The sequence below is a fragment of the Gallinula chloropus genome (assembly GCF_964237585.1).
Source record: "Gallinula chloropus genome assembly, chromosome: 1".
NCBI lineage: Eukaryota > Metazoa > Chordata > Aves > Gruiformes > Rallidae > Gallinula > Gallinula chloropus.
In genome coordinates this window covers 196269651-196293870 of record NC_140085.1, presented here as the reverse complement: position 1 = coordinate 196293870, position 24220 = coordinate 196269651, and the positions used below count along the sequence as shown (strand labels likewise).

The window sequence follows — 24220 nt, the reverse complement described above, 5'->3', positions numbered from 1 at the left end:
TTGAAATACCACTTCTTCACCAGGTAGTATGTGTGTTAGCTGCAGAGAAAAAGGCAAGTCTGAAACTAGAGCTTTAGCTTATGGCCATTACGTGTAGAAGACATGTTTGCAATAAGAACCACCAATGCCTGGAGGTTGCTATCGAGCTGATAGTCTCCAAAATAGTCACCTTAGGAAAGCACTGGAAAAAGGGACTTAGCCTTCTAGACATGTCAAAGTGAACATCCAAGAAAACAGTTAGCCCTTCTGCTATGTGACCTGTTTGGCTTATTCAGTCAGGATAACGTGTGACAAGTTCAACCCCCAGAAGTGACACAAGGAGCACTCTGAAATGCACTGATAGCCATGCTCAGCAGGAATGAAAAGTACCTGCCCAGCTTCGATGCTTTTGGAAACCCACAGGTATTTTAGTCTCCTTCCTCCTCAATTAACTCAGCCAGCCCTGCCCTATTTGGTGTCATTTTCTATGCTGACAAGTCCAGCATCCCACAAAAGATACCGCTCTTCAGCACAGGCTGTACCACACAGTCCAGCACAGTGGAAACTGAAGCACCACACATCTCTAAATCCTCTGGATTTACACCAAGAGCAGAGATTGAAAAGGACCAGGTCAGCACAGCAGATAACGTGTGCCCCCAACATCTCACACTTCAAACAGCTCTTTGCTAAGTGTTGCCTAAATGACAAGCAAGCCTCACTACTTCTACATCTTCCTAGGCAAAAAAGAAGAAAGTGACCTAAAATATGGTGAGGAAATATCAAAAATGGCCACACGATGCACCAATCCCCCCTCTCTGACAGAGTCAGCTCCCCATTACAGATCAAAGGCACAACATGATACAGCCTGAAGAAATCTTGCCAGCAAAATGTGACAAAGCATGTTTAAAATCCCTTTTTCTTTTTTAATTGTTATTCTTTTCAATAAACACTTACTGGTGGGTTTTTATGTCAACACGAAACCTCCGTTATATCTTCAGTAAAAGCCAAATAATATGAAGTTGATTATCTCTAAATTACAGCGTATCATGGCCACTTAATTGCCAGCAGAGATTTATCCAGATCAGCTACACTGAACTCAACAACCCCTAAATATAATTTTTCATGTGCACAGTCACTGTCTTCCAGTTTAACTTTAATGTCAACCTGTAACTTTGCAAAGAGTTATTGGCACGTGGCACTCAAGGTGTAACACGAACACAGACTCTGTAGAGCTTCCACTTCAGGGGTTTTGGTAAGAAGGAATTGCCTGAACAGTTACACATACACTGGAGCCTGGGATTAAGAGAACAAATCATCATGTAAATTAAATGACTCTACATCCTTGAACCTGAAAGCTATTCTAGCAGAGAGACTGGATGCTGAGAAGATACCTTTGAGAGCATCTTGGAGAGCAGTTCCACAAGATGAGCGCTGGATGGGTCTGACACAGAACAAGACCGCTTGCAACCCATCATTATTTCTACTTAGCATAAAAAACCCCAATCCTCTACAAAATTATACACCTGCTTTTCCACCAGAACTGTATCTAAAAGCTTTATTTTTTAAGCTGGGCATATTGCAGACTGCCACTTCAAACTGTGCTCTCTTTGAACCCCTAGACACGATCCACGGACGCACAAAGTTTTGGTCATATCTGGTGTGGTGCAGTTTTTCCAACACCACCAATAACTTTCCCCAAGGCTAATTTTTCCACATTAGGACATTACTATTTAGAGGAGGAACAGTTAATTTATTTTTAGGCTTTTTTAATTACTTGAAAGTCTTTTAATCCCGTGTTGGATATCAAAGAAGCACAGTCCTTTCCCACTACGTTCAGGCCTAGAAAAAGAGGTAACAAGATTTTTTTATTATTTTTTTTAAATGAATAGTGCTTATTAGTGTTTTTTCCTAACCAGTCTAAGTTACACATTCAGAGGACGTTAATGTAGTAGGACTACGTTTGGTCTATGGAATATTTGCTGAACTGCTAGCACCAAAGGGAGCAACTGAGCTGTATCCATGTCATCTTAAATCTTGGAAATGTTGATATATGTAACTTTTAAATTTTAATTCCATGTTCATGAAAGTGCCTGTAGATGAGAGACATAACACTATTTCAAACACCAGAATCCTCCATGAAGACGCGCGGGCAGACGCTATGTACATGTCCTAAGAGCTCACTCACTGGCAGCCCAGAAGAGGGCCGGTGGAGCCTGGGGTCAGCATTCACTGTTGGTTTCTTATTTTCTTTAACTGTAAAAAGGACCCAGCACATTGTTCGTAGAAATTTTGATCTCTTTGACATCTTCATCAAGAGGGGCTGCTCTGGTCTCCCGTAGAAGGAAATGCAGTAGGTCACGTTCTGGGTTACGTGAAGCGCTCGTGCAACTCTCCTCTTCCCAACCCGCTCCAGAGACTGGGACAAAAACGTACTTTGAACTGGGTTATATTCTTCTACGTTGCCATGCAGCTGGAGCCATCGACCTGCCACGCTCCCAGGTCTGCGACCTGACTCGGGGTAAGTCCGATAGGTCGAAGTGGCAGGAATTTCCTTCAAGGAGATAAATCCCAGCAAAACAAGCAAAAAAATAATAATCCTCTTGGCCCATGGCAGAAGGGGAAATCACATGCCAGCTCTTTAATTAAAATTACAGCAAGTCAAGTAGCTGATGCTTTTCCCCTCTCCTGGTAAGGGGGATGAGACATTGTTCACAAGGGTGTTCTGTCGTGCCTCGCTGATCAACCGGCAGGCCAAGTCCAGGAAGAGTTTTTCCACGTTATCCGATTCTTTTGCTGAAGTTTCCAGATAGTACATGTCCTGTGCTTCGGAAAACTCTGCAGCTCTTTGCTGGGAGACTTCCCTCTTATCAGCTAAATCAATTTTATTGCCTGCATTGATAAAAGATTTGAGAAAGGGAATTAATTTGACTTCCAAAATGAGAGATACAGAAGTTGATAATGGATAAGGAAGAATTTGGCACCGTATGTGTGTACTGACAGTGGGTTTTATGTAAATTCTTGGTGCTTGCTCTCCCCTCCACATAATAGATTCCCTGATACATGCAACCCGGCTCACTTAATATCAGCTGATTTAATGCAATATGCCCTGTGAGCATCCGAGTCAGTTAGCTTTAATTTAGCAGCAGCACGTCTGTTTACTGCCATCAGCCAGCATTAAAGGATTTTCATTTAATATCTATTGAAAATTCTCCTGTTCTTGCTCTGAGGAGCACTTAAAATGTCAATTCTGGCACGTGAGACACTAAATGTGCTATTTCTTACATTGTTACAAGAAGCCTGGCACAGGAGGCAGCTTTCCTATTTCAGTATTCCCATGATGAATTTGGCTGCTGAGGCTGGAAGAGAGACAGGCTCAGGGGCACTCGCAAGATCAGGTGGAGTGAGAAACCAGCCGCTCCCTTTGGAGAACTCGCAGAGTTGATTAAAGCCTCAAGCAAGGGTCTGGTACAATTATACCCCATTACCAGCCACTTCACTTCAAATGTGGCATTTTTGCCATAAATTAATCTTACAAAGAAGATAACAGGCAAGAGGACCTGGGATAATGGGATCTGTATCCAGGGACCTGGAAGGTTCAGGATGAAACATGTCCTGGCCAGTAATTTTATGAGGAGTAGTGGGAGGAAGAGGCTGCACTTCCACTGGCAAACCATATCTCATCACCTTCCTCTCGTGTGAGATCCCCTTTCTTTCCCAAAAAAGCAGTTTCTTGTACCTGCTGTGTACTCCAAAGTTAATTGTCTATATAAATTAACACTCAACACAAGCAGTTAATGGATGTCACCATCTTCAAAGTGTGTGTTGAGGCTGTTATCATTTGTACCTCTCCTGTGAAGACAGGCTGAGACACTTGGGCTTGTTCAGCCTGGAGAAGAGAAAGCTCTGGCAAGACCTTCCAGTACCTGAAGGGGCTGGAGAGGGGCTGTTTCCAAGGGCATGTAGCTGTACGACAAGGGGCAGTGGTTTTAAACTAAAGCAGGGGAGGTTTAGATTAGACAGGAGGAAGAAGTTCTTCACTATGAGGGTGGTAGATCACTGGCACAGGTTGCCCAGAGAGGTGATGGAGGCCCAGTCCCTGGAAACATTCACAGTCAGGCTTGATGAAGCTCTGAGAGGCCTGATCTAGTTAAAGGTGTCCCTGCTTACTGCAGGGGGGTTGGACTAGACCTCTAAAGGTCCCTTCCAACCTAACACATTCTGTGATTCTATGACTGGTCCAAGCACTGAGTGGTTTAAGGTGCCAGCTGCACCCTGCACCCACCAGCAGTTACAACTCTGGTTAGCAACAAGATCTGCTGCACCACTTTAGGCGTCCTGCACCACCAGTTCACACAGATGCCACGTTTGGCTCCTGCTAACACCCCAGGCATCTCCATCTGCCACCACAGCTCACCCCCTCATCGCACCACCTCGCTGGGGACCATCACCACTTACCCACTAGCACGGTTATGACCTTATTGCTGGCATACTGCTCGATTTCTCGCAGCCACTCAGGGAGGCACCGGAAGGATTCTTCGCAGGTGATGTCGTAGGTCAGGATTAACGCGTTAGCACTGCGATAGTAACTCTGCGTGATGGACCGGAATCGCTCTTGTCCTGCTGTGTCCCAGATCTGCAGCTTTTGGCACAACAAGGAAGAGTGGTAAAGAAAAAAACATAAAATTAACTTACTTTTTCTGATAGCAGCACTGTCTTGACCTAAAAAAACCCTTCAGGATAGAACCAATGCTGGGAAAGCACTTAACTTCTTCTCCCCTCTGGCTCCCCTTCACCCAGCATTTGTTTCTGTTCCTGCACTTGTGGATTGAAATACAAGGCACAAAGTTAGCTGGCACCATGGTGGGTGGCCCCTGGAAGCCACAGGTCTGCAGGTTTTCCTGTAACTTCTAGAATCTCCTTCTGCTGTGGGCAGAGCTGCTGGCCTGAAGTTACGACACAGGCACCGGAGTGAGCAAGTCACTTCTGCCCCTGAAGTCCAACCAACAGCAGCATCCAAGCCAAGAAGAAATAAGAAAGCCTCTGTTCTAGGTCCCAAGGTTTCTTATCCTGAGATGAGGCATTGATGGGTGGGAAGCAGGGGATGGAACAAGGAGCTCAGCTGCAGGCTGATGCAAGGACTCGAAACTCTCTACAACTCCAGCCGTCTCACCCAGTTGCTCGCTGCCTGCCTTCCCAACATGTAGAACTGGTTGATGTCTCCTTAACTACATCAAAGAGGCCAGGAGTGTTTGCCAAACCCTCTGGGTCCCAGAAGACAACTTCCATTTCCCAATACAAACTAAACTCAAACTGCTTTTATTATTTGGCCATCTTGGTGGGTCATCAAGCGAAAGGGAGTCAAAGAAACAAACATTCAAAATTAAACTGTTTCAGCATTAGAAGAGTACTTCTCTGCTTCAGCTTTTATTTTTTTAAAGCACCCCTCCCTGGAATTAAGTATGTGAAAGGTTGATTTCCAGCCAGGATCCTGTGTACTTTGGGAAGAAAAAGGTAGAAGGACTTGAGAGTTTTTTTCCATCTATTCAGCAACCCCTAACAGAGAAAACCTTATTCTAGCCCAGTTCTAAAGTCAAACTACACCAGCGACTCATCATAAACGTGTTAGACTGAAATGAGAGCTTCCAGTAGCAGCTGTCAGACGTGGGGTATGAGTTTGGAAAAGGACATTTTTTTGCAGAGAACGTAATTTGCAGCTGGCTCTCAGCTCCTGGGCACCTTTGCGCTCAGTCTCTTGGCATGGTTGTATTTAAATGGCTGAACCTGGCTGAACCTACAGTTAAGCAACACACAAAACCATACGTGAAACTATTTGCACATTAAATTCAGATTAAAAAAACAGGTCCCTGTTTAAAGAAACCAGCCTCCAAACCCCAGCAGATGGAAAAAAAGAGAGTGAGTTTTGTTGTTGCTCAGCTATTTCCCGGGAAAAAAACATTCGCTGTTTGGTCTACTGGCTACCTCCAGCTTGTAGATGTTTTGCATTTTTTGAGAAGACCTACAAGCTGATTAAAAACTTGATGTGGATACAGTTCTTTCACTCCTTTAATATAACAGACATTGGAAGCAGAAGGGATAGCCCTGGGGGAGAGGGTTTCTTACTGGCTGCAGTGTGAGTGCCAGTGAGCCAGGTGCTGAAGGCAGGGAAGAGCCCTGGACCATACAGCCACCGATAAACTCTTCCTGCACACAAAATGCACATAACACACTTCACCCCACTGATTATTTCTGCCAAATCAAATATTTCACAGCAATAATTTCACTCGTATCATATTTTTTCAGAGGAACTGAAGGACGGTGCTGGGCAGCCTACAGAAAGCCCAGACCTTTATTTTCTTGGAGCCAGCTGATGCTTCCTGTTCTCCTGCTGTTTGAACGTACGTTTGGCTTTATGAACACAAACATTTCCACCACGCACACTAAGATCACAGGTCCATATAGCATAACTCTCTGTTTGCAGGCTGAGGATGCTTAGCTTTGACCAGCATAACTGCTGTCTACATGGCTGAGGGTTGTGTAGCCTCTCACTACAGGTGTTGAACATACTTTCGGGTTTATTAGGAAAAGGCCGGGCAGATCAAAAGCCCCCTCAGCTGCACAGTGCTGCCTCAGCTCATCTGTCAGCAAGCTTTAGTAGCCACTCATATCCGAGGTGGCTCACACACTGCTTTCATGCCAGCCAGTCCCTCTCCACTGAATTTCAAATGTAATTTTGAAAGCTAGAAAATATTTTCCCCCAGAAATCTATCATTTATTTTCAGGTCTGAAAGCCCTTCTGGTAAACAGCTCCATTCCATCATCCTGGATCCCAGCAGACATAAGGAAGACGCTGCCCAGCACAGAAGTGGAGTCACAGCTCAGGCACTGTTCAATGAGCTGACAGTCAGGGAAGCGCCTCATTGGACTGAGATGTCATTTGCATTGCGCTACGCTCTGACTCACTGCTGCTCTTCCCGCTCATTACATGTTTGTTCTCACCAGCACCACTTACTCACAAAGTTTCAGCTACAAGATTACTCCCTGCAAGAAATCCATTTGCTTTTCAGACTCCAGAAGCCCAAAGGTATCACACTAAGCTTCTCTGCCCAAGCCTGGTCATTATGGCTGAGCTCTGGTGCCTCCAATTTACTCCACTGATGGGGGTCAGGAGAGGGACTCTGATTTAACAACTCATTACTTGATGTGTGGAATATAGTTGGTATACCAGCTACAGCTCACTAAGGCTCTGTGAAACACAAGCCAGCTCCAAGGAGATGATGACACTTGCTTGGGTGGACACTTATGTGTTCATCAGACATTTGCAGGGCAGCAGGGGATGACAACTGAGTTTACACTTAAAACCATCAGGCTCCTACCTTTACTTTTTCACCATTTATCTCCACAGTTTTAATCATAAAGTCAACTCCAATCGTGGCTCCTTGACCAGGTGGGAAAAGCCCCTGAAAGGAAACAAGAGTTTTGTTAAGCACATTTCTGTAGCAAGACAAAAACTCTGAGTTCCAATCCTCACCCTTTCTCATCCTCAGAACTACACTTCCCTCACCCCCAGCTCCAGACACTTCCACTGCATTCAGAGAGGAAAACGTGACATTTCCCCACACAGAGGTTACTATAATTCAACCCCACCATGTTTTATGCTGCCTACACACCCCTAGTTGTGAAGCAAGTCATGGACTTGAGTGGCAGGAGAAGGATGCACACAGGCAAAGGAGAAGGGAAAACCCTTTATGCCTCTGTGCAGCTGGCAGGGGAAGGGCAGAAGGAGACCCTCTGTTCCACTTCCCAGCACCCTGAAAGAGGTGGGGGTGCCCACATGGGATAAGATGTCCTTGCTCCTGCAACCTCCTGCTTTCCCTCTCCCCTCTGCTGCATGCCAAGCATGGCAGGGCATTCCTGGCAGCTCCCAGCACTGGGGTTACATCCCTACACAGCATTTCAGGAGGAAGCATGGAGCCAGCCACTGCCACAGCAATGGAAAGGGCCAGTGTGACACTGGTGGTATCTGATTTTAGCATCATCAGAAAGGAGCAAACCAAAGAAATTCAACAGAGCTGTTTGGTTTCCAGTGTCCAGGTCTACAAAGTCATGTTAATTTTGGGGCACATCCATCCTCTACAGCAGCTGTGCTCTCAAACAAGCAGCAGAGTGGCCACAGATTTTTGTAGTTAACCCTTTGGGGTTGACTAGCTTTATTGTCACCAGCTGTCACATGTGGTTGGGGGGTGTTTAACGTCATCGTGGCTTTAAAACTAAAAATAACAACAAGAGGGGGAAATTGCTGACAATTCCTAGTGGAGGATCCAATAAAACCCCCACAACTTAGGTTTTACAGAGCATCATACAAAACCTTCTCTCGCTCTGGATCACAGAAGCCTGGTTCTTTTCCCATTATTCTGCCACAAAAAATGTCTGATGTTTAACAGAAGACATTGGACTGGTAGCCCAGGCCCCAGATTATGAAATTATCTACTAATGTCAAATAACAGGGAAAGCTTTGCACAGCAAGGGATGGGAAGGAGAAGGCATATAGGAGCACACCAGGAGATGTGCTGGTCTTTTTAACTGATACAGAGCACCTCTAAATCAGGAGCTGTCCCAGCAGCTTTCAGAGGGGGCTTTCCATCTTCAGAGAGGGGTGAGTTTCTCCAGCACAAGATCCCCAACAGGGCCAAGTGCAGCACTACAGAGATGCTGCTTGTGCCAGTACATTGCCATAGGTGATGTACACACCAGGAACAGGGACAACAAAATGCGTTGAAGCCACGATGTCAGCAGAGCCCTCAGTGTACAGCCACAAGCTACATGCTCCCCTCTCAGTGCTGTCCCACCCCAGTGTCCCACATCCAAGAGGCAGCCCAAGCTTACCTGAGTGAAGCGACGGACTAAGCAGGTCTTCCCCACCCCAGCGTTGCCAATTAAAACAATTTTGAAGAGGAAATCATAATCTTCCATACTCATTTACGCAGCTGCAAGAGACAGAGTGCAACACGATGTGAACCAAGGCAGCGGGGAAATGAATGCCCTTTTATATCTGCTGGACTTTCTACCTCCAAATATTCAGAACAAAGGTCTCCTGACATGTGTGCAGGTCCTCAGATAAGGGAGAAGAGTCCTTCCCCGCTCTTAACTGGGGCATCCACGTAGACCAGCGTCAGCAGCCCAGTCTGCTGCAGAACTTTGGCCGTGTTTTGGCTTTCATGCTGTCTCACCTGGTTGCCCATGCATTAGAGATGCTGTTTTTTTCAGCTTTCCAAGCAACACTCCACAAGCCCGAGCTACCAATTTCCACAAACATTTCTTTTGCTTTTAACTACGTCAGTGCAGACTTTGCCACGCTGTCCAAGGGGATCACCTAATTTATTTCTGTTCAGGCCATACCCAGAAGCCCCCATGAGCTCCTCCAGGCAAGTGCTGGGGTCACACGTGAGGGCTGAACAGACAGGGAAATGAATTTTACAATGAAAGCTGCTGCATTTGCCTTCAGGATTGGAGAGCTCATTTGCTAAAATTGTAGTGGGGTAACAGTTTGGCTGTAGGACTAAGAAAGGATTTTTTTAAAAGAAGAATTAGTAGATTGTATTAGGAATATTAGGACTCTTTCTCCTGAACAGAGTCCAGCAGAGGGCTATGAAGATGATGAAAGGCCTGGAGTATCTGCCCTACAAGGAAAGGCTGAATGAACTGGGGCTGTTCAGCTTTGAGAAAAAAAGGCTCAGAGGGGATCTTATTAATGTTTATAAATATCTCAAGTGTGGGACACAGGGGGAAATGGCCAGCCTCTTCTCAGTGGTCTGTGGGGACAGGACAAGGGGCAATGGCTGCAAGTTGGAGCACAGGGAGTTCCGCACCAATATGGGGAAGAACTTTTTCACAGTGAGGGTGACAGAGCCCTGGGACAGGCTGCCCAGGGAGGTGTGGAGTCTCCTTCTCTGGAGATATTCAAGACCCATCTGGACGCCTCCCTGTGCGACCTGTCCTAGGGACCCTGCTTTGGCAGGGGGGTTGGACTCGATCTCTTCAGGTCCCTTCCAACCTCTATGGATTCTGTGATTTTGTGAATACCCTACTAAGATGAGCATCTTTACTTTTGAGATAATAGTTTGGTGTAAAGCTCAAATGGGAACTGAACACAGAGGAGCCTGGGGGTTATCAAGCATACATCCCCCCACCAAGTCCAAGCTCCTTGGCAGGACACAGAGACTGACTTTTCAGCAGTATCACAGGAGATGGGCAGGGTTGCCTACATGGGGAAGACCGACAGGGCTTCATTGGGCCACTTAAAACATGGGGAGAACCGAACAGGCAAGTGCTGTGGTTGAGCAAGGCATGGGGGATGAGTATCCACACCTCCAGCACACCCAAAGGTGCTGCTAACGCCACAGCCAGAGAAGGGTCTGTAACCTTCAAGAAAAGCAACGACTGAAGAGATTCAGCTGGAGAGTTTTGGCAGACAAACCAACCCACAGACAAGGGAGCAGAAGGGCAGTGTCCAAACCCAGCTGCGTTCAAGAAGAATCCAGGTATTATATGTGGCAAAGGCCGATTCTCAGGACTTGTTTGGGGTAATGGCATAAAAGATGTCGATGTCAGTAAAGAGACAAATTTACAGGCCATCAGTTGAGATACTGGGTAAGGAGATACCTAAGCATTGGTACCTAACCCACCAGGACTTATACATTAGGCACTGGATGAGAAGATGAAGCCAAAGATGGGAAGCGTAGGAAGGGGCAGGAGGGAAAGGAAAAAAGACTGAGGAAAACAGTTTCATAGTACAAGGCCCAAATTACTGAGGGTTTTTTTACAGTGCTGAGGAAAAGAGCAAATGCAGCACAGGTGAAACAAGCTGCTCATGCTCAGCCCAAAGGCAGATGCCCCAGCTATAGGCCCCAGTCCCGCCATACAGCTGTGACAGGCTTCTACTCAAGCAGCCAGAGATTACAAGATGAAACTGAGACAGTCCAGGTCTGCCCGGCAAGGCTCACAAGCAGCTCTGCAAGCAATGCCAAGAGCCTGGTGAACCTGAAAGTGAAAGAGGTAGAAAACTGACTCAGCTGCTTCACGTCTTTGTGATCCTTGGCCTTTCCAGCAGCCTAAAACCAGTGTAAACACACCAATTAGTGACTAATGACCTGCACCACATCACCAACTGGTTAGCAGGGACACAGCTGACTCACACACAGACACGTCACCTTGCCTGGGCCAGTGACACAGCACTTCTACGGCTGCTTTGCTGGAGGTACAGCTGCCTGCAAAATGCCATTGACCAGCAGCAGCTGGAGCTGTCCTGGGGGATGCTCGAACCTCACCTTGCTCCAATACACAAGACCTTGCAGCTCCCTCCTTTCTCAATGCCATTAAAGTGTGGGACCTTAAAGAGCAGCCTCAAAAAATGGGGTGATTATTTTGTCTCTCCGTGCCCAGCTCTCCCTGAGTGGGACTGGATAACAGAATCACAGAATCATAGGGGTTAGAAGGGACCTCAAGACATCTAGTCCAACCCCTCTGTCAAAGCAGGTTCCTTAATATGACAACAGTATTAAGACGATGTTGACAGCGCTCTTACAATGAGGGGGAAACGTTAATATGCGGTTTCAAACTTTCACACTAACCATTGTGAAGAAAAATGTGTCTACTAAAACCTATTTCAAGACTAATGAGACTTACTCGGCACTGGGCACTGGATAATTATCCCTGGGATGCTTCAAATCCCAGAGGGCACTGCTCCCCCCAAAGGGATTTCAGTTCTATTACTTGTACTCTAAACAATCCAGCATTCAAATTTATCTTCTCAGGAAGCTTAAAACTAAACTTCCTCTGCAGATCTTTAGCTCAGAAACGCTAAATGGCTCAGACATACCCTGGAGTTATGTCTGATCCCCTTCATTAGGCTCCAAGACTAATCATATGTGATAATGACCCCAAACGGGAACTGGAAGAGGAGCCAAGGCCATAAAACAAACACCACAGTGATGAGATTAAATGCCAGAACTGAGGCAGGGCAGGGGGCACAGGAGGTGAGAAATCAAGGGCTGAGCAGTAAGGAAGAGAGATAAGTCATTCGGGAGATGGAACAGGCACGTGAGGTTGACGATCACTGCCCTGTCCTTCCCCGGTCAACCAAAAGTGGTGTTTCTCCCCCCGACCTGCACACACTAACCTACCGCGGCCTCAGCGCTGAACACAAACATTGCGTCACTCACCCTTAGGAACTCGCCTTCCAAGAGCCCAGCCTTTTGGCCAAGTGACCTTTGCTGCTGACTCAGGATCAGGCAACCCTCCCTCTCCCCAGGGAAGATGTGTCTCAACCTCTGCCCTGCTTGCCACGGCTGTGGAACGCACATCTCAGCAACACATGACACTGCGAATTATATGCCCCAAATAAAAACAAACAAACCCCAACCCCCCCAAAAAAGACAGCCTAGCATGCACCACTCACTGTCTTGCTTGGGTTTGGTTTTTCCTGTGCTTGCAAGTACAGGGCTCTGCCTTGCATCAGTGAACAAGTGCAGGCCGCAGCTGCCTGTCCCCCCCTTTGGCAGAGGCAAGGCCCCACAGCGAGGGCAGGGGATGGGATACCTGTCACTGCCTCGGCCCCCCGCCTCACCACGTTTGTTTACATCACGAATAGGGGGCTGGCCCCATTGCAAGATGAAACAGGACCAGAGGCTGGCAACTGCGCAGATAATTGGATTTCACAGCTGGTTTTCCCAGAGGCTCACACTCCTTCCCCCCTCCCAGCTCATGACCCCCCGGGGCTGTTCCCACTGATCATGGGGGATCAGTTTGGCAGGGTTTTGTTTCATTTGGGTCACTGCTCAGCTCTGCTCCTCAGCACAGCCCCATGCATGGTCTCCATGGGCCAGAACAAGGAGACAGGAGGAGGGAAGAACCAACCCAGCGAGGTGGCCCATCTGCAGGAACACAGCCTAAGGACAGCAAGACACACTTCAGGCCTACCTGTCTTTCTTTCCATGGGCAAGACAGGCCAGTAAGTGCTCTTGATATTTATCAATTCTTACTTCAACTCAACCAAAGGACAGGTGAGATCCACTCAAAACAAAAGCACAATGCCAGGGACTTTCACTCTTCATTTCCCCCATGTAAGCTCATACAAAGCAAGCTCCAGACCCCCAGAGATACCCAATAAACGAGGTGCAGAATCACAGAAGATTAGGAGTTGGAAGGGACCTCAAAAGATCATCTAGTCCAACCCACTGCAAGAGCAACATCACCTAGACTAAATCCCACAGGAATGCATCCAGGCAAGGTTTGAATGTCTCCAGAGAAGGAGACTCCACATCCTCTCTGGGCAGCCTGTCCCAGGGCTCCGTCACGCTCACAGTGAAAAAGTTCCTCCTTATATTCACATGGAACTTCCTGTGCTCCAGTTTGCACCTGTTGCCCCTTGTCCTATCACTGGCCATCATTTAGAAAGCCATGGAATGCCTTCTCCATACAGCAGGCATTGCTGCAGAGGCAGACACACACCGGTCCTTACTGCTTCTCCTGGTGTCTTGGTTACTTGAAACTCCCACAGTATGGCCAACAGGACTTGGTCCTCTGTTTCACCCTGCCATGAGCTCTTCACTGCTTGCAGCTGTTGAACAGCAGCACAGATCATGGAGAAAGACACCAGCCCTCCTGCTCTTTGTGTTAGCCACCAGGCAAGGTGTTTATCCACAATAAATACATGCTTCAGGGAATAAGATATGCAGGTATGTTTTAATTTATTCCCCTACACTTCTCATGTAGAGGAGTAAATTAAAAAGTGGGAGAGGGACTGTTCCTCAGGGAGTGTAGTGATAGGACAAGAGGGAATGGCTTAAGATGAAGGTGAGATTTAGATTAGATATTAGGAATTCTTTACTAAGAGGATGGTGAGGCAGTGGAACAGATTGCCCAAAGAGGCTGTGGAAGCCCCATCCCTGGCAGGGTTCAAGGCCAGGTTGGATGGGGCTTTGGATAACCTGATTTAGTGAAGGGCATCCCTACCCATGGCAGGGGGTTTGGAACTAGATGGACTTTGAGGTCCTTTCCAAGCCAAAGCATTCTATATTATTCTATATATTCTCCCTGCACAGCTTTTAGTTCTCCCTGATCCACTTTGTTTTACTTCACAGTACTTATCAACATCTAAACCAATTATTAATAATTTCTGCAGTGTTTTTTCACCCATTAGTTTGTATGGGCACAGAGGATTGCTCACCTCTGACTGCATCATGCTCAGTTTCTTTGGGTACCAATTAAGTGGCAGAAACACAAGGTTCAAGTACTAACTGGGAGACATAAATGACTTGGAAGTGATTGAGTTCTTCAGATGGATGAAACCACAATTCTGCCTGTCCCTCAACAGCTTTTACACTAGGTCCAGCATTTACACAAAATAACCAACAAGTATGAGAGGGGTTTTGAGCTGATAAAGAAATCGCTGGCACTTCTGTCTTGACTCCTTTCCTCAAGAAAGACTTTCCACCTCTAGGCATGATGTGAGCCCGCTATATGACAATTATTGTGTCCCAGTTGTTTTGGCTCACAGAGCCAAAAACAGAGTGGGAGACTTCAAAAGAGCAAGCCCCTGTTGGTTGACCACAAGGTATGCCCACCTCTGCCTGTCTTTTATCCTCCCTGAAGATCACAAGACAACACATACTCAGAAAACACTTCAGAAAGCCTTCGTTTGAAGTCAGAAACCTTTCATGTCTAAAAGAATGTTTTGACGCCTTCACTCTAGAAGAACAAAGCAGAAATAACCAGTTGTTTCTAAACCTCAATGGTATCTCAGTCCTCTTCTGAGTTAGAGCACAAGTATCATGGAACAGCAGTTCACAACTCCGCAGGGCCAAGCAACAAAACGAGCAGGGAGCAAGTGACATCATGGCATCACCTTCTCTCCTCACCAGCATCACTCGTGGCTTTTCGTTCCCTATAACCTGAAGAAGCATCAGAAAGCTTTGTGGGCATGTCCTGCTTATGAGCCATGGTTACAGAACCATGGTCCACAAATCAGAGTATGTGATCAGCAAGCTTAGTGCACCCAGGTGATGCAGACCGTGCATGGCTATAGAATCACATACTCATTGAGACTGGAAAAGATACTTAAGATCAAGTCCAACCCTTAACCTGTGTGATGGTTTGACCCTGGCTGAAGATCAGATGCCCACCAAAGCTGCTCTATCACTCCCCTTTTCAGATGGACAGGGGAGAATATGAATATTGAGAGGCAGAGAAGGACAGGGAGAGATCATTCCACAATGAGCGTCACGGGCAGAACAGACTCAGCACAGAATAAAGGAAAGAAAACTCTCTAATTGATGACACTGCCCTGCACAGCCAGTGACACCAGAGTCAGGTAATGAGAACTATGGCCAGATCTTAAAGCACCTCCCCCACCCCTCCCTTCTTACTAGACTGCACTTTAGTCAGGAGTTCACTCTATTCTTCCCACATTGTGGCACGGGGAAGGGCAGGGACTGGGGGAATCGGGGTTTCGGTCAGTTCTTCACGAGTTGTTTTCCTTCTTAGTTGGAGCAGGGGGGCATTCCTCACCTCCTTCCCCTGCTCCAGCATGGGGTCCCACACATAGGAGACAGTCCTCCACAAACCTCTCCAACATGAGTCCTTTCCCACAGGGCTTCAGCTCTTCCCCAGCTGCCCCAGTGTGGGTCACTGCTATGGGGTGCAGTCATAAATCACAGAATGTCTCTCAGTCTCTCAGGCCCAGACTGCTACAGCCTGGTCCCCCACAGGGTCACAAGCCCCCTCAGCAAACCTGCTTTGGCATGGATCTCTCTCTCTCTCTCTCTCTCTCTCTCTCACTCATCTTCCAAGTGATGGCAGAGGCTTGCTCCAATGCAAGTCTGTGTGTCCTGCATGTCTCCCCCTGCTCCAGCGTGGGGCCTCTCCACAGGCTGCAGGTGGGGTCTCGGCCTTTGCCATGGGCTGCCAAGGGGACACCTGCTCCACTATGGGCTTCTCCAGGGGCATCTTCCTCTCTGGCACCTGGGGTGCCACCTGCCCCCATCCTCTTCCCTGGCCCTAGTGCCTGCACAGTTTCTTACATCTTCTCACTCCTCCTCTGGGGGCAAAAAGCAGCTGCTTGTGTTTTTTCCTCCTAACTGTGATTCCCAGAGGTGCTGTGACCGTCACTGATGGTCTCGGCCTTGGTCAGCAATGACTTTGGCCTTGAGCCGGCTGGTGTTTGCTCTGCTGGCCCTGCGGAGAGCAGAAGCCATCTCTGCAGCCCCCTCCTGCACCAGAACTTTGCCATGCAAAACTACAACAAGCTGGCACTGACAAGTCCACTGCTAAATCCTGTCCAAGCCCTGTGGAACAGGGGAACACGAACTGATTTCACTCCATGCGCCACAGCTCTTTGGGCCTGGCCATCCAACCAGGTTTTTTTTAATCCAGCAAAGAGATGGGTAAAACCTTAACTATACACAGCTCCAAAGGCTTCTCCACACTTAGGGATAAAGACTGAATCTATATGATGCCAGGAACATAGACAATTTGCACCTCAGCTCTACCCACCCTCAAATCCTCATTTACAACCTACTGCTTCAGTTCGACACAGAAAAGGATCTGCAGCATCTTCCACCTGCTGGATCTAACCCATAGATCAGGGTGGGGTTTGATGTGTTTATACAATTCTTAATGAACAAACATTTTCTGCTCTTCATCATCCAGGATCTATAAACAAAAATAAATTTGCCTAAAGATCTCAAGTTCTAACAGCAGCAGTTATGTATACAGATATTACATTGATTGTACATGCCATATGAGCCAGGAAATTCAAAGCTAAGAGTAATATTTCAAGCAGAAAATTATTCCTTGAGGGCCAGAAAATTGCAGGGAACTCGGGTCTGGACATGCTGCTGCATTACATAACTCAGGATAAAATATTTTTCATTTCCAAAGCACCTGCCAACCCAAGCAGGCTCCTGCAGTCAGCAAGCATGAGGCCAACTCATGCCCCTCTGCAACCCAGCAGCCTGGATTTCCATATTCTCCCTTGTCCACCTTCCTCACTCTTTCTTTACAAGGTTTAATTTTGCTTCCATCCACACAAGAAAAATTGAGAGAGAATTAATCACAGAATGACTAGGTTGGAAAAGACCTTTAAGATCATCAAGTCCAACCATTCCCATACTAAGCCAAACCATAACCCTAAGTACCTCATCTACCCGTCTTTTAAACACATCCAGGGATGGTGACTCAACCCCCTCCCTGGACAGCCTGTTCCAGGCCCTGACAACTCTTTCAGTGAAGAATTTCTTTCCAAACATCTAATCTGAACCTGCCCTGGTGCAGCTTTGTGCCATTTCCCCTTGTCCTATCTCCTGTCACCTGGCTGAAGAGACCATCACCCACCTCTCTACACCCTCCTTTCAGGTAGTTGTAGACAGTGATAAGGTCTCCCCTCAGCCTCTTCTCCAAGCTAAACATCCCCAGCTCCCTCAGCTGCTCTTCATATGATTTGCCCTCCAGTCCCTTCACCAGCCTGGTTGCCCTTCTCTGGACACGTTCAAGGACCTCAATGTCCTTCCTGTAGTGAGGGGCCCAGAACTGGACACTCTCCAATGAAATAACCTCCAACAAAAGCCTGGATGTCCCACATCATGGCCCTTTTCTGTGCTGGTTGTGGCAAAGCCAGAAAGGGTCCATGCTCTCAGATGGCACATAAAACTCCAGGGACATCTTCCCAAATTCCAGGGAGAAGGATTTATCACAGGCACATGCCAGTTGCAGAGCACAGCACTTCCCATCTCCGCCCATCACACAGCAACAAATTCAGGTTCAGTAAGTCCATCTAGCACTTCCAGGAGGCAACAAGAAATTACCCATACAGGGAGGAGTGGGGCTTCCTCCTGCACAGCAGCCCCATCAGCACTGGCTGACCTGCCGCCAGTCATTTAGAAGTCTAGACACATTAAAGAGAAAGCAAATTGCATCCAAACTTTCCAGTTAGTAAAAGAAATGTACTATGAAAACCTCAGCCCTACACAGAAAAAAAAAAAAACAGATTTGGAGAAATTCCTGCTCCTCAGCCCTTTGCTCAAGATATTTCTCCTACAGAACCCAAGCAAGCTGAGAAGGTGCAAGTTCTCATATACCACAGGTATGTTTTATCTCAGAGGTATTTCTATAACATACAGAAAAGCTAAAGTTGAAAGGTTCTGCATCAATGACTGCAGAGAACACACAGCCCTTCCTCTTACCTCTTCTGCCAAAAGGGAAAATTCGCAGGTCAGCAGATTATTTTGAACTGGTCGTGGCTCAAGCGTTAGTTGGTCACCAGAAGCTGCTGCGAGTGCTACAGAGAAACCTACAAATCCCCAGGAGCTTCACCATAAAACAAACAGGTAAATCCAAGGAAAAGCCCAGAGTAAGAACTTTGCTTTACAGGGCATAAGGAGCTCAGTAGAGCAGGACGCTCAGCTGTGATGCTCATACTCAACACGAGAGGGCCCATCCTTGCCACAGCCCACAGCTGGACACCAGCTCTCCTCACTTCCAAGACATAACTGACTGCAGACTGTTCATGTATCTACTTTGCCTAATGGTGGAGACTACAAGTCTCACTTCTAGGAGCAATTTTTGGATTTTCATCAGCTTCTGGCATCCCCTGATGGGAAAAGACCTTGTGTCCATGCTACACGCTGCTGGGTAAAGTCTTATGAGTACCTTTCCTAGCATGGGTGTCAAGAGCAGCAACAACAAATACTATTAATCATGGTTTGTTGGGTGACAGAAGGATGGGTGGTGACTGGGTTGGACATGTCCTAGAGGGTCTCAGTACCACTAGAGGTTTCTGAGGAGAGACCAGGCAAGTCACAGCTTCTGTGGTCAATTGTCCTCATTTAACTTTGCCACCTCCTGGAAGGAGGGAAGATTCAGCTGGCGGTTTGGTGTTGGGAATGGCCATGGAAGTGCAAAATACCACATGCCGACAGCAAGTTATATTTCATCAAATGTATCCGAGGATCAAACCATTAATCAATGGTGATTCCACACACAAATAAATGAGCTAATCTAACTTCTGCAGTACCTGGGAAAGATGAGATCCACACACAGCACTTGCAAAATATCTAATAGGAAATTAATTACTTTAGTCTTGAAAAAAACAAAGCCTCCACATTGCCACAATAGTTGGCTACTGATCAAACCACACAAGAGCAGCAGCACACCCAGGATAAACACCACCTTCAGAAAACTGTTTCCAAGCATGAGAAGAGCCCCACAGTCCATTTACTGGGAGAATCTGGGTTCTGACTGCAAAAAAAGTCGGTGCAATCTTAACATGCTTTTATAACCATCTTTCAAGACACGCCTGGACATGGAGACCCAATGCTGGATGCTCTAAACAACACTCAGTTGGTTTTGGCCGCGTTTCAGCGAGTCGTGCGACCACCGAGCCGTATGCTCTGCAGCAGCACATTTCTGCATGGAAGCGGTTAAAGACGCAGGCAGGCTGACTTCCAAGCACAGAAAACTGCATTGCCAGAAATCCAGCCAAAAACGCTGTTCTATCCACTGAAAAACAACAGCCTCTTCCCAAAGGGAAAAAAAAACCAAACCCCAAACCAAAATGATTTCTTACAACTAGAGCCAAGCGTTAACTGGAACACGTCTTGCATGGAAGAGCCAGGAAGGCTTCCCAAGTCCAGCTCTCTGCAGCAGGAAATAAAGCTCCTGCACCAAGACCTGACCCACTGAAAAGGGAAAACCTATCAGGACCTTGGGTGAGAACTTCCCTGCCTTCAGAAACTAGGTGCAGGATCAGGCCAAACCCTGGGTGTCCCACATAAGCTGGGAGACGACAGTCCCACAAGCAGGGAGGCAAAGCTGGAGGAGAAATGATCTACCCTTGGTAGAGAAGAAAGGCTTGTGCATATTAACCAGGTAAAAGTCAAAAAAGTCTCATGGTGCAGTTACTTCACTGGGCTGGCACGGGGATTTCGAGTTGCATGACACTCGTACGTGGAGATGTTTTGACACTGGGTGACAAGGCTCTGATAACACACTTGGAGATTAGACAGTTTGACACCAATGTTTCTGACAAGATACCAGAAAAGCTATCACAACTAAGGGATTTCAACAAAATATTTACGAGAACATAGTGACTTAAATGAGGTTGCAGATGCAGAAGCGGCCTAAGTGTGCCATTAACCAGTGACATAAGTCCCATAAACACACTGTGAAATATCAAGATGTATATTAATTTAAGTTACAAAAGCATGTCCAAGAAAATTTTCTTGAGTCTTAACTACAATGATGTGTCTTACTGCTGTTGTCCATCTTGTTTGGATTGTGCCAGAGACTGTGGTACGAACAAGCTAAGAATTTTTGCTAATAAAGTTTTATAAGAATGTTTTTTAATTAAAAAACCCGCAGTTATTTCCATCACTTGATTTCAGATCAAGTTAGCTTGAGATTTACTGGAATTTACATCACGTCTCCATCAAATCTAGTAGAAGCAACAAGTAATTAAACCTCATCTAATCTCACTTTCACAGGGCTGAGATCAGTGTCTGCAGGGCTACGCTTGGTATCCTGAGGCTTGGGCTCCTGATGCTCCACATGCTCCTGTGCTATGCCATGCTGTGTTGTGGCCACTGGTGAGGCCACACTGGGACAGCCCAACTGTGCTGTGTGGTAGGAATTGAAAAGCTAAAATCTAATGGCTGTATGAAGATGGGAGTTTGCTGTTTGTTCAGAACAGACAATGGGATCCACAACGAAAATTACTTTGCGTTTCTGTGGCTTGGGACAGATACATCAGACATAAAGGTAACCCTCCTGAAATACAGCCACACCAGTAGTAAAGGGAAGAGGTAATAAGCAGGATAAAAATCATAGAACCGTACAGTGGTTTGGGTTGGAAAAGACTTTTAACGCTCATCTTATTCCAACCCCCTGCCATGGGCAGGGACACCCTCCACTAAGCCCAGGGTGCCCAAAGCCTCATCCAACCTGGCCTTTGACCGTCAGGGGCAGCCTGAGCCTATCTGGGCAACCTGTGCCAGGGCCTCACCACCCTCATCATAAACTAACTCCCCCCCCCCCCCCCCACAAAAAAACCCAATCTTGCACACTGTTCTTGACGTTATTTCATCATCCATTGAGCTGACCTTGCTAATATTCAGACAGCTAGACCTGCTGAGGAGCAGACACAGCGCCTACCATTCGTCTGCACCAGATTCTGTGGGCAGTATGACCAGATCTCCAAAGGGCACATGCATATTCTCCTACTACAGCTACTTGCAATTTCTGCTGGTTCTCTTAAAACAGCAAGAATCAAAGACCACACTGCATAAGCCAAGACACTACAGCTGCAAGAAATGTACCTGCACTACAAGACCTATAGAAAAGGGGGAAAAAAATAATCACATACATCTGAAGCTTTGGACTGACAATGTTTCATTGAGAAAAGATTAACTCCTAATTAGCAACTCTTCTATATGTTACGCCCCAGGCTGAAGCACAGCAAAGAAGCAGCCTTCCCAATACAATTGTTTGGAGGAGCTCTCTCCAGGAACACAAAATTATTAGGGCAACTATTTGCACAGTATAAGTAAGCCATGCTCAACTGGCCTTTTGCATCTCCATTTTGTGGGGCAGCATCTTCCTCCTGGTGACCCAAGAGAGACGCTGGCATCCCTAGGCAAAACTTTCAGGTCAATCCAAGAGCACAGCCTGCTACTGCAGAGTAGGACTGTTACTACAAAGTTGAGGATTCTTGTTTGGTGGGGTTTTTTTTTTAAACTTACATAAGGAAATAAAGTGATCCTGTGTTTCAGCCAGAGGCTCCCTTATCCCAACCACACATGCAACATCAGTCAGCCATCTGGAGCTATGCATTGCACCCCTGTGCCACCACAAAAGGAAAGGCAGCAGTCTGCAACACATCTGAGTTTAAGAGGGACTTTTGCCTCTGATGGGTTTTAAAGGAAGATTTCTCCTCCAGACATGATAGCTTTTTTGACCATGAAGTGATGGAGGAACAAACAGAGTTAAATGACACAGGCTCCTGTTACGATGCCAGAGGGAATGCAATAAATAGCACTGGCTATTTAAATCCTTACCAGGAAAGAGATGGAGAAGGTGCTGGAGCAGCTGAGGGCGGCCCAGGGGAGTTCATCTCCCAGGTCACCATTCCCTCTGGAGTTTGAAATCCCTCTCTGCTACTAAGATCACATTTGGTGCGATGGGTCTAGGCCAGTCCTAGGCTGATTATTGCCCCAGTGCTCCCCAATTCCTCAGGCTCCTCCTATTTTAGCACATTTTACCTGCACCATCACACATGCTCGTGCACCCAAGAATATATGCTTTCTGCTACCAGTGTGAGTAGTCCCCTCTGAAAAGTTTTCCCCTCCTAAAAATGTTCTTGTTTTATGGAAACCCCCCAACTGGGATCAGCCAGCCTGTCTGGCAAGCAGCTGAGCTGACAAGGAATATTCTTTGCATTTCTGCAAAGAAGCACTTCAGTACAGTTTTAGCTGTGAGTATCTGCCAGAGGAGCAGATGTTTCATGCAAACAAATTCTTCAGAGGGGGAAGAAAGTGGAAATAACAGACTTGGGTGTAGCTTCGGGACTGGTTTAAGCTGAACTAAGTCCCTGCTGCCTCCAAAGAGAAGGTTCCCAGCCCTGCACCCAGCCAGCTGCTGAAAGGACCCGAACCAAATGGGAAAAAATTTGGGGGTCAGACAGCAGAATTTCATTTTTGGTTTTAAAAAAAAAAAGTATCTTTATTATAACTACTATCTCTATAACAGCCATTTAACATCACAACAGCTCCTGGGTAAGATTCTCTGTAAGGATACAACCAGTGTCTTCATGCAGGAAGGAAGAGTATTCATCATGTTCTAGTGAAATTTTAGCTTGCATGCTAACACATAGCCCATTTTCAGTTCCCCTTACAGTTTTACATGGTTATACTACTTTTAACTTGTCCTAAACCACCACAAAAGTACAGTTACTCATCTAGGGCAGCTAACTGCTGTTAAACCCTCCTTTCAGCTTTGGGCCAGCTGCAGTTCAAGACTCTCCATGGGCTAACTCTGACACTGAAAGGCAGCCCCAAAAGCAAAGCAGCAGCTCTTTAGTGGTAGCTTTCTGCTCCAGGTCTCCTAACACTGCAGGGACATTAACAGCTTACCTAAAAGTCTGAAATCTGGAAAGGGGAGAAAAAAAAAAGTGTTCCAGTGACAAGGTCTTTGAGATTTATGTTTTAGGATTGATGCAGCAAGCGGTACCTGGAGGGCTAAAGCAGGCAACCCCCACGAAAGTCAAGCATCACATGTGCTTGCATACATATTAAAAGACCATGCTGGTCACAGCAGCTGTCTAGCTCAGATAAATCACATCTTCACCTCTGCATACCTCTACACCCAGCTCAGCTACTCCCCATCTCCAGCCACGCAGGTTAATCAATTATTGCAGAGATTTGCAGATAAAGATTTGCATTTGGAGAGAAGGCAGAGGCACAGCCCCAGGTTCTGCAGCACTGATATTCACCCTTTTGATGTTGTCAAACCAGGGTCTCCCAATGGCCAGTACACCCATACACTTTGTACAAAAATCTATTCCCATCACAAAGATAAAAGATCTCCCAGGGCTTTTCTGATATAGACATTGCTGTGTTATATACATGATACCACATAAAAATTCAGAGCTTGTCCTTTACTGATCTCCCAGCAGCAGCCTCCTGAAGTTCTGACCTCTTTGGGACTACCATTAGGAAGTGGAAAGCTATTTCCCTTGTTGACTTAAAGCAAGCAGTAGCCAGTTCTCCACAGACACTGATGCCAACATGACATGCGCAGCCCGGGCAGTGCTGTCACTGCCCAGCTAGGGACCTTCACACAGCTTCACGGTCACGGGGCCACAACTTGGCACATCAGCACTGTGTTTATGACCATTTATTTTTATTCCTTAGCAACAGAGAAGCTCTTGGGGTTGGGTTTTGGGCTCAGTTTGTTTACCGTGTTTTGCATTGTTGTTGGTTGGAGGGGGTTTTTTTCGTTCTTGAATCTATATTTGGCACCCTGGGGAAATTCCTGAGCAGAAGATAGCAGTTTTTAAAAGAGAGGATAAATGCTGGCACTCGAGATTTGCTGACAGTAACACCACCCCCAGGCTTTCAGTTAGCACGAAGTGCTCAGACCTGGAACCAACAAAAGCCCTTACACAGACCAGGCATCAAGAGTCACATCCATCACT

The 24220-nt window shown here is 46.7% G+C and overlaps 1 protein-coding gene across 1 annotated transcript in view; it reads right to left on the bottom strand.

Annotated features, from left to right (window-relative positions):
* Nucleotides 1-1708: 1708 nt before the first annotated feature.
* The window catches only part of RAB30 (RAB30, member RAS oncogene family), a 46574-nt gene continuing 24062 nt past the window's right edge, over nucleotides 1709-24220 (bottom strand). Inside the window, exons 2-5 of the mRNA XM_084265445.1 lie at nucleotides 8863-8963; nucleotides 7353-7436; nucleotides 4435-4618; nucleotides 1709-2868 (exon numbers count right to left, since the gene is read on the bottom strand). Coding sequence (XP_084121571.1) covers nucleotides 2618-2868; nucleotides 4435-4618; nucleotides 7353-7436; nucleotides 8863-8955 — 612 coding nt within the window. The 5' untranslated portion in view covers nucleotides 8956-8963 and the 3' untranslated portion in view covers nucleotides 1709-2617. The remainder of the gene's footprint in view (nucleotides 2869-4434; nucleotides 4619-7352; nucleotides 7437-8862; nucleotides 8964-24220) is intronic.